Source organism: Alosa pseudoharengus, unplaced genomic scaffold, assembly GCF_046254945.1.
Source record: "Alosa pseudoharengus isolate Yale_2024_CS ecotype anadromous, Long Island Sound unplaced genomic scaffold, YU_APseudo_1.1 YU_APseudo_1.1_scf_4, whole genome shotgun sequence".
Classification (NCBI taxonomy): domain Eukaryota; kingdom Metazoa; phylum Chordata; class Actinopteri; order Clupeiformes; family Clupeidae; genus Alosa; species Alosa pseudoharengus.
Window position 1 is genome coordinate 913,896 of NW_027468774.1, and position 11,105 is coordinate 925,000.

The 11,105-nt window shown below is 41.4% G+C and overlaps 1 protein-coding gene and 1 long non-coding RNA gene across 4 annotated transcripts in view; one reads left to right on the forward strand and one right to left on the reverse strand.

The window, feature by feature from the left end:
• Nucleotides 1-3,350: 3,350 nt before the first annotated feature.
• LOC143102080 (uncharacterized) lies at nucleotides 3,351-5,054 on the reverse strand. Its single transcript, XM_076265462.1, has 2 exons — nucleotides 5,047-5,054; nucleotides 3,351-3,981 (listed from the first exon to the last, which is right to left on the reverse strand). The coding sequence occupies exons 1-2, from the start codon at nucleotides 5,052-5,054 to the stop codon at nucleotides 3,351-3,353; spliced, it is 639 nt and encodes a 212-aa protein (XP_076121577.1).
• A 4,595-nt stretch (nucleotides 5,055-9,649) lies between these two features.
• The window catches only part of LOC143102404 (uncharacterized), a 2,588-nt gene continuing 1,132 nt past the window's right edge, over nucleotides 9,650-11,105 (forward strand). Inside the window, exons 1-2 of one of the 3 annotated variants that reach the window (XR_012982588.1) lie at nucleotides 9,650-9,909; nucleotides 11,091-11,105. The exon at nucleotides 11,091-11,105 is cut by the window's right edge and continues 295 nt beyond it. This is a non-coding gene — a long non-coding RNA (uncharacterized LOC143102404). Of the gene's footprint in view, nucleotides 9,910-10,930 lie in introns of those variants that run through there. The other 2 variants (XR_012982589.1, XR_012982587.1) reach the window with 2 other exon arrangements.

Genomic DNA, 11,105 nt, shown 5'->3' on the forward strand with positions numbered 1-11,105 from the left:
ATTCGTGTACTGAAGCCGAACATCTCTAACTATACATCTCGCTGTCATTTAAAGAGTGTGTGTGTGTGCATGCATGCGTGTGTGTGTTCTTTGCATACTCCACAGGGAATTGCCCTCCACGCAGAGTAGTCACTGCTTTTTTAGTTCTGCATGCAAGAGTACACACACACACACACACACACACACACACACACACACACACACACACACACACACACACACACAGGCGTCTAGAGAGCCACACGGTATCCATTCAAACACATTGTTTTGTTCAGAATCACTTCAAGTCATGACAAATAAAACAAGTCGAAGTTAAAACAGCTAACTTTAGTAGAGTGGTGTTGATAGAGACTTGAGTGAAGTGGTGTTTATAAAACAGCTAATATGGTGGATTTTCATAATGTAAAGGGATGTAATCATGGGTTTCATAAGGGTTTATACTATTGCATTGGTTTTCATGTTTTAGAAGAATGTAGTCATGAGTGTCATAAGTCTTAATGCCACTGCATTGGCTATGGGAAGGTTGAGGTCATTGTATCTTGTGTCATAAGTCTTAATGCCACTGCATTGGCTATGGGAAGGGTGAGGTCATTGTATCTTGACCAACTGTCAGAGGACTGGGCTGAGTGGATGAGAGCATCTCCCCCTTATATGGTCAAGGGAAGGGGGGATACAAGGATACAAGGAAGTTTATTGTCACATGCATATAGTTACTGGATGTAAGAAATGCAGTGAAATTATTTTATGTTATGTCTATTTGTGCATTTATGGGGGGGGGGGGGGGTAAAAAGTGCAGTAGAAGAGGGGTTTAGTAGATTAATTGGCAAGGGCTGCATTAGAAAGGTGGGGGAGGATTGGGATTGGGGGGGAGTGCACCAACAAGAAGCACCCAGGGGCAACAGGGGCAAAGAGAAACTCCCTTGTTTTTCCAACTCACCAGCTTGATAACCTTGGGGGTGTTATCAAGCTGGTGAGCACCGAACAGGACAGGGAGTAGGAGGCCGCTGTGTCTTATGATTTAGGGCCTGTCCAGCTAGGAAGAGAATCAGATAAGAAGGCCCTATTTCCCCAAACTGGAAAGAACCAGAAAACCACTATTTTACATATGTTACCTATGCATTAGACAGGTTTGCATATAGTTTTATGCATGATGGGAAGATGGTTTCCACCAATGTAAGCGACCCTGCGTGGTACTGATTGGCGAAGGTTGTTGTTGGAGATGACGTGAGAGGGTGGCACGTCTCAAGGGCCGAGGAGTATAAAATATAGTGGTAGCATGTTCAGATCTATGGTAGTATTATATGCTACCGTGTAGAACACATGTATCTATGGTAGTATTATATGCTACAGTGTAGAAAACATGTATCTATGGTAGTATTATATGCTACAGTGTAGAAAACATGTATCTATGGTAGTATTATATGCTACAGTGTAGAAAACATGTATCTATGGTAGTATTATATGCTGCCGTGTAGAACACATGTATCTATGGTAGTATTATATGCTGCCGTGTAGAACACATGTATCTATGGTAGTATTATAATATGCTGCCGTGTAGAAAACATGTATCTATGGTAGTATTATATGCTGCCGTGTAGAACACATGTATCTATGGTAGTATTATAATATGCTGCCGTGTAGAAAACATGTTCAGATCTATGGTAGTATTATAATATGCTGCCGTGTAGAACACATGTATCTATGGTAGTATTATATGCTGCCGTGTAGAACACATGTATCTATGGTAGTATTATATGCTGCCGTGTAGAACACATGTATCTATGGTAGTATTATATGCTGCCGTGTAGAACACATGTTCAGATCTATCCACATGTACAATGCTAAATCATTTAACTGGATCAATGATTTAGGTTGTTTTAACTTTGGATCCTTTAAGCATAAACTGCTGTCTAGGAACATGAAAAACTCGACTCATGCATTTTCCGATGAAGGTGTTTCCTCTTGGACCCCCCCCCTTTTTTCTCTCTCTCTCACACACACACACACACACACACACACACTGATAGATGCACATAGACATGCAGGAAGTAGATGTCAAGACAAATAGCCAACAGTGAAACTATCATTTGCAAATGTAGTGCACACACACACACACACTGCACCTGTTCAGTGTGTAGTTAGCTGAAAGTAGCCAGTGAATAGAAAAAAGTAGACCACACACATACTGCACCTGTGTATTTAGTCTAAAGTAGACACCATGTAGAAATGGTTTCACACACACACACACACATACACACACACACACACACACTGTGCACCTGCCATGTGTGTAGTTAGCTGAGAGGAGCTGTGGAGCATAAACTGGTAGCTGTGGGTTAGCTGGGCCACTGGGGACAAGAGGAGAGAGCAGCAAACCAGCACTCAACATCTAACACACACACGCACGCACACACACACACACACGCACGCACGCTTTAATACACAACGCAAGATCAAACCTGTATTATGCATCATTTATTGGCTGATATGGAATAAAAAATGTCAGTTTATTTTCCCCTTCTTGTGCAGTTCTAGCTAGTGAGCGGAGCGTGATCGAGGAGCAAGATATTCACACCACTCAGCTCCGCTCACTAGCTCTGTTTCAGATAGACTGAGATTCTTCAGGTTGTATGAATTAAGGCATCAATACAGCAGGCAGAAAGCAATGCACTGCTTTGCTAAATTAGTAGTTAGTAGAGTTTAGTTGTTTGGTTATTCTTTGATAAAAGTAGAAGAACGTTGAGTCCGCACACCAGAAGCTGCTCCTTAGCGTTTTTTTATTAGTAGGCTATATCACCACATGTGACGTTTCAGGCCCCAGCCCTTCATCAGACATGAAACAAGTGGGGAGACACACCTCCATATATACATCCATGATAGGTCATGTGATCAATCATGTTAAAGTGCAATTCCATCATGAAAGGACAGATATAAATACAGATATACATGTAAATATCAAGATGTATGCATTTTCAAACATTTACAACAATATTTAGTTCAGGAAGGAAAGGACAAGCCTGCAAAGCCTCAGGCCTAGTTTGGAATATCTGACATGTTTAAAAAGGCGCCTCAACCACTGTAGAATGTAGTGATAATAGATGAAAAACAATAAAGAAATAGAGGGATAGTAAAGGATACCACTAGGGTGTGTTACAACAGTTCGGGACAATTATGTGAGAATCAATCCCACAGCAGTGGACAAGTACACTTGGAACATGACATAACACATCGTATGAAGTCAGCAAAACATTACCACAGTATCTACAATATTTACACATTATTTACACATTTATTTATAAAAGTTTACAAGAATGGCCTCAGATCAAAGTCTTCATTCAACTCTTTTGGGGCTAAAGTGTGTAAATCCAGTATGTTTCTCTCTGAAGTAACAGACAATTAACATTTCCTCCACGGAAGGGCTGTTTAACCAGTTCAATGCCGCAATATCTGAGGGTGGATACATTGTGAGAGGCTTGTGTGAAGTGCACCGCTACTGGGCTTTTGGTGTCATGGTTACGAATATTTGATCGGTGTTCTGAGATTCTTGTTTTCAGTGGTCTAGTCGTTTTACCAACATAGGCCAAGCCGCACGGGCACTTGAGCAAATAGATGACATTCTTGGTGTTGCAGGTGATCACACCTTTGATGTCATGAGGTTTTCCTGTGCGTGGGTGATTAAAAGTGCTGGTTTTATGTGTGAAGTTGTATTGGGAGCAGTTACCACATCTGTAATTCCCAAATGGAATAGTCTGTAAAAAATGTGGTGGAGTCAATGGTGAAAGATGAGCTCTCACCAACATGTTTTTGAGATTGGGTGCTCTCTTGTACACAATGCGAAGAGGTGAGGTGAAAAATGTAAGTGCTGGATCAGAGTCAATAATATGCCAATGTTTCTTAATGATGGATTCGAAATCTCTACCAAGAGGTGAGTATTGGACAATGCAATTAATTCTGGACTCAGATGTTCTGGATCTGGTGTGACTGAGACAATCAGTTTGCGACACATTTTCAAAGCGACTACGTGCTTGTGTAATCCATTCATGTTTGTATTGTCTCTGTTGAAAACGTTTTTCTAGATCCGCTGCCTGGTCTCGGAAATCACTATCTGAACTACAGATCCGGCAAACGCGACTAAACTGACTAAACTCTAAAAAGTTCATCCTGTGCTTGTCATATTCCATTGTGAATTTCAAATTCCAGCTGTTGGTGTTGATAAACTCATGAAATTGTTTCAATTGGGCCTCAGAACCTGTCCAAATGAAAAAAATATCATCTGTGTACCTCCTTCAGTTGGAAATTGAGGGTAGATGTGGGTTGCATAGTTGGTTCAGGATGATTTCCTTTTCAAGGAGTCCACAATAAAGGGATGCAAAACTTGGGGCCATTTTGGCTCCCATGCTCGTTCCTGACACCTGGAGGTATTATTGTCCTGAACTGCTGTAACACACCCGAGTGGAATCCTTTACTATCTCGCTATTTCTTTTTTGTTTTTCATCTATTATCACCAGGGTTCTAAATTAACACCCGCCAACCCGCCAAATGCGGGTTAAAATTCATTTTGGCGGGTGTTAATAAAAACGTACTAGCCAGTTGGGCCGGTGATGCATGAGGCATTACATGCATGATACATAAGACTCTGTTTTGTCATATATCCCCCGGCAGTACTTCCTACATTTCCCATGACCACTGTGCCGTAATGCTACGTCGGCTGCACGCAGTTTGCAGTGAAACCAGCGCGAGAGACCAAGGAAACGAACGGAGCGTCTACCAGAAAACTCAAGGAGTTAGAAGAAGGACGGAGGCAGAGCAGAGCATAGACTGAAGGAGGAGGAGTTAGCCAGTAAAGCAACGTCAAAAGAATCAGAAAGACTGGCTGGGCCACTTCCGAGAGACTACACCCAGGGATGACCGGAGCACTCAGAGAACTTTTAAACTTTTTTTTTATTATTTATTTTTTATTAAGGTGCACAAACGACTGACGTTTTTCTATCGACGTATTCTGTCAATTCCCCAGAATTTCAGTGTGGCGCAAGAGCCATGATTCACCTGGACATAGTGACGCGCTATAGCATAGTCCATGTTTTGGTTTTGTATCGCGGCTTTGTGCTCAGCAATTCTCTGTTTAAGTGGGCGTTTGGTTTGTCCCACATATAACAACCCGCAAGGACATTTCAGAATATACACCACATGGGTAGTGTTACCGTTTATAAAGGCCTTGATGTTGTATCGTTTCCCAGTGTGTGGTGTCGTTAGAATTGGAGCAGTGAGTGCAACGACCGCATCTGTAAAATCCCTGGGGTGGTACTGATAGCCAGGTTAACTGCTTAGGAGGACTCATAGATGTGTGTACCAGTCTATCTCTTAAGGAGCGGGATCTCCTAAATGAAATTAAGGGGGGTTCAGCACAAATGTCTTTTAAGGATGGGTCAGTTTGTAAGACATGCCAGTGTTTTTTGATGATGTTTTTTATTTCCCCACTAACATCTGAAAATTCCGTGGAGAAACAGACGCGGAGCTGAAGCGCGCCTAGATTTCTCAAGGAGGTGTGGCCTGTGGGTGGATTTGGCTCGCTGATACGCTGCGGAGATGTCAACTTCGGCATAGCTCACGGAATCGATCAGCCATCTCCACGGCTCTGATCTCAAAGTCGGCTTCAGTGCTGCAATTTCTTTTTAGGCGCAAGAATTGACCAATTGGGATGTTTTTATCTCTTAGGATGGTGACTGTCTGCTCTGAGCGTATTCCTGCTTAGAGGTTTGCGGTAGATGGTTGTCTCCAAATTGCCTTGGGTATTTTTCCGTATAGTTAATTCCAGGAAATCTACGTTTTCAAGTGAATGCTCACTCGTGAACTTAAGGAAAGGGGTGGTGCCGTTGATATATTCCAAAAAAATTGTTCAACTCAGCTAGATGTCCGGTCCAAATAAAAAATACTATGGGAGGCCGTATAGTGCAATAACATTGGAATAGTGGCACTACACACTGAACGTACTTGCACTACACACTGAAACACTGACACATACGCACTGGGCACTAGTACCACACTGGAACTCAAACAGCAACACACTGAATTTCCTGCATCACACACTGAATCTGCTTGCACTCACACTGAAATCACTTGCTCAACACACTGGATTTACTTGCAGCACACACTGAAACTGCTTGCACTACACACTGAAACAGTTTGCACTACACTGAAAATACTTACACACACTGAAGCTCCTTACACTAGCCTACACACTGAATTAACTTCCACAACACATTGAAATTTCTTGCTCAACTCACTGAAACATCACATGCACTACACACTGAACTCACTTGTACACACACTGAAGCCGCTTACACTACACACTGAATTAACTTCCACTACACACTGAACTCACTTGCACACAAACTGAGGAGACATGAGGTGTCTATTCTATTGTAATACCAGCTCTTTTTGTCTGGCGAAGTCATATTTTAGTGAACTGGGTCCTGAAAGATTGCTGCCATTTCAGTTAGCTAGTTAGTTAGCATTAAGCCAGAAGCTATGGGAGGCCGTATAGTGCAATAACATTGGAATAGTGGCACTACACACTGAACGTAGTTGCACTACACACTGAAACACTGACACATACGCACTGGGCACTAGTACCACACTGGAACTCAAACAGCAACACACTGAATTTCCTGCATTACACACTGAATCTGCTTGCAATCACTTGCTCAACACACTGGATTTACTTGCAGCACACACTGAAACTGAAACTGAAACTGCTTGCACTACACACTGAAACAGTTTGCACTACACTGAAAATACTAACACACAAGCTCCTTACAGTAGCCTACACACTGAATTAACTTCCACAACACATTGAAATTTCTTCCTCAACACACTGAAACATCACATGCACTACACACTGAACTCACTTGTACACACACTGAAGCCGCTTACACTACACACTGAACTAACTTCCGCTACACACTGAACTCACTTGTACACACAATGAAGTCGCTTACACTACTCACTGAATTAACTTCCGCTACACACTGAACTAACTTCCGCTACACACTGAACTCACTTGTACACACACTGAAGTCGCTTACACTACACACTGAACTCACTTGTACACACACTGAATTAACTTCCTCAACACACTGAAACATCCGATGCACTACACTGAACCTGCTTCCACTCACTGAACTCACTCGCTTTTTCAGTGCGCCTGGAAGTTGGTATAATGTAACAGGAAGTTCCACTCTCAGATTACCAGCCATTGATTAAGATTTGAAGAGAGAAAATGTGGAAATGTATATGGTTTGTGGTATCTATGTCCTTCTTTAACCAAACCTTACTTGTTCAGTCAAACCCTGAAGATTTTATTAATATATTCTTGAGCACCTTGCGCTGTCTTGAAGCCATACAGGCAGACCCGACTGCAATGTTTTATGAGGAATTAGCCGCAAACCATATAAATTTCCACATTTTCTGAGTCCTGAAAGATTGCTGCCATTTCAGTTAGCTAGTTAGCTAGTTAGTTAGCACTCCAACAACATTCCAAAAAGGACGTGCATTACAGTCTGGCTGGCAGATGTTTTTGTTAACCTTGCCTGCTGTTGCCAGTGACTCGTGAACCTGTATCCACATTGCATTTTTTGCGCTGACAGCGCCCCTTTCAGAGTGCTTCGGGTCAAGTGTTTATTGTTGCTAGGTTACCAAAACTATCTACCAGCAATGCCGTTGCTGCTTCTGGCTTAATGCTAACTAACTAGCTAACTGAAATGGCAGCAATCTTTCAGGACCCAGTTCACTAAAATATGACGCCAGACAAAAGGAGCTGGTATTACAATAGAATAGACACCTCATGTCTCCTTGCAATTTGCAGGAAGTTAATTCAGTTTGTGTGCAAGTGAGTTCAGTGTGTAGTGGAAGTTAATTCAGTGAGTAGTGTAAGCGGCTTCAGTGTGTGTACAAGTGAGTTCAGTGTGTAGTGCATGTGATGTTTCAGTGTGTTGAGCAAGACATTTCAATGTGTTGTGGAAGTTAATTCAGTGTGTAGGCTAGTGTAAGGAGCTTCAGTGTGTGTAAGTATTTTCAGTGTAGTGCAAACTGTTTCAGTGTGTAGTGCAAGCAGTTTCAGTGTGTGCTGCAAGTAAATCCAGTGTGTTGAGCAAGTGATTTCAGTGTGAGTGCAAGCAGATTCAGTGTGTGATGCAGGAAATTCAGTGTGTTGCTGTTTGAGTTCCAGTGTGGTACTAGTGCCCAGTGCGTATGTGTCAGTGTTTCAGTGTGTAGTGCAAGTACGTTCAGTGTGTAGTGCCACTATTCCAATGTTATTGCACTATACGGCCTCCCATAAGAAGCAGCAACGGCATTGCTGGTAGATAGTTTTGGTAACCTAGCAACAATAAACACTTGACCCGAAGCACTCTGAAAGGGGCGCTGTCAGCGCAAAAAATGCAATGTGGATACAGGTTCACGAGTCACTGGCAACAGCAGGCAAGGTTAACAAAAACATCTGCCAGCCAGACTGTAATGCACGTCCTTTTTGGAATGTTGTTGGAGTGCTAACTAACTAGCTAACTAGCTAACTGAAATGGCAGCAATCTTTCAGGACTCAGAAAATGTGGAAATTTATATGGTTTGCGGCTAATTCCTCATAAAACATTGCAGTCGGGTCTGCCTGTATGGCTTCAAGACAGCGCAAGGTGCTCAAGAATATATTAATAAAATCTTCAGGGTTTGACTGAACAAGTAAGGTTTGGTTAAAGAAGGACATAGATACCACAAACCATATACATTTCCACATTTTCTCTCTTCAAATCTTAATCAATGGCTGGTAATCTGAGAGTGGAACTTCCTGTTACATTATACCAACTTCCAGGCGCACTGAAAAAGCGAGTGAGTTCAGTGAGTGGAAGCAGGTTCAGTGTAGTGCATCGGATGTTTCAGTGTGTTGAGAAAGTTAATTCAGTGTGTGTACAAGTGAGTTCAATGTGTAGCGGAAGTTAATTCAGTGAGTAGTGTAAGCGACTTCAGTGTGTGTACAAGTGAGTTCAGTGTGTAGTGCATGTGATGTTTCAGTGTGTTGAGCAAGAAATTTCAATGTGTTGTGGAAGTTAATTCAGTGTGTAGGCTAGTGTAAGGAGCTTCAGTGTGTGTAAGTATTTTCAGTGTAGTGCAAACTGTTTCAGTGTGTAGTGCAAGCAGTTTCAGTGTGTGTTACAAGTAAATCCAGTGTGTTGAGCAAGTGATTTCAGTGTGAGTGCAAGCAGATTCAGTGTGTGATGCAGGAAATTCAGTGTGTTGCTGTTTGAGTTCCAGTGTGGTACTAGTGCCCAGTGCGTATGTGTCAGTGTTTCAGTGTGTAGTGCAACTACGTTCAGTGTGTAGTGCCACTATTCCAATGTTATTGCACTATACGGCCTCCCATAAAATACATCATCTATGTATCTCTTCCATAAGGGGATATTGTGTAGAAATCTATTGTTGAGGGAATTGTAGATAATTTTTTCCTCCCAGAGTCCCATCACTAAACATGCATAGGAGCGCGCAAAACAACTTCCCATACTGACACCTTGTTTCTGGAGATAATACGCACACACACACCACACACACACACACACACACACACACACACGCACACACACCACACACACACACACACTCTCAAAAATGATGTGTTAAATAATTACACATTTTTTGTGTTATCACAATTTTAACACAATTTGTGTTATTTTGTGTTGTTACTGTGTTATATTACTGGAATATACTGCCCAACACAAAATGTGTTAAATTATTGGCCAATCCCTGGTGTCCTGGATGAGCCGTTACCCTGAGAGGAGAGGTTCTTTTCTCAGCACTTCATTTTGGCGCACTGGAAGAAGTTGCAAGTGGCACATAGAGTGGAATTAAATGTCTGAATAAAAGGTAAGGTAGACCCATGTCTTCAGACGTATTTGTTATGTTTATTTTAAAGACTGTTGCAACTTGCAATATTGTAAAGGTTAAATGATAATAAAGTCCAGCATCGATTGTTAGCCAAGTAGCTCTAGCAGCTAACGTTAGGTTATTGATTAGCAATCGTTATGCTAGTCCATGTTAAGTCAATCCTGACCTTACATTAACACAATAACAAATAACTCTGAAAAACACTGGCATACATGTAGAAACTAAAATATTCTAACGTTACGTCATCTCGTATTACTATGTGGGTAAATCCGCATTTTGGGTAGCTGCTAAAGTTTTAGCTATGGACAGCTAACGTTAGCAAGGTTTGTGGTAACTGGTATGACCTTGTAGCTAGTGCTAACAAGGTATGAAATGCTAACGGTATGGCTCAGGATGTCAAAACTACAAACTACTATCTACGTTAAAAATTACGATAAGTTACAACACTATCTAACTTACTATAACTACTATAAATCATGATAACCACCGTTATTTATTTAGAAGCTGATTCACTTTTACTTGCATAGATAACGGTGACCGTTTTATTCTGAACAATCGGTGGTTAACGTTACAAGCCATAATAGACATAAGGTCAGGTAACGTGAATGTAGTCGTTTTTGTTATAGAAGCTAGGCCTATGCAGTTATATCTCTTCTGCTCCACGACATAACATTAGAACATGTTCACAAATAGTCTAGCAAGTTAACGATGATGAATGAACTTAATGCATTTACAAGCTACCACGCTGCCAAGGGAAAACACATTTGCATTCCGAACGCGACACTAACGTTAGTGAACACGGTTTGATGAAACGATATTGCATGCAGTTAGTAGACCCAGTGTTGAACTAGCTTCTACATCTATGCACAACGTTATGATGATCTTTTATAGTTTATAGAGTGTGTAGTTTGCTTTTTTGGGGTGCAGTTTAAGCAATAATGTGACGCATTAATGAAACAGTAATCAATGCTGCCATTTTGATAATAACCTAAAGTAACATTTCGTTTCTGACCAGTTCGCTAACGTTAGTCACCCAGATTGTGTGTTCTTATTTTGGAAATGCTGAATGATTTAAAAAATAAACAGTATGGAAGTTGAAATAAGTTATGTGTTCACAATATGGTGTGAAATCAAATTTATAATAATCTATTTTGTTGCAGCTACAAGGTTGTGGA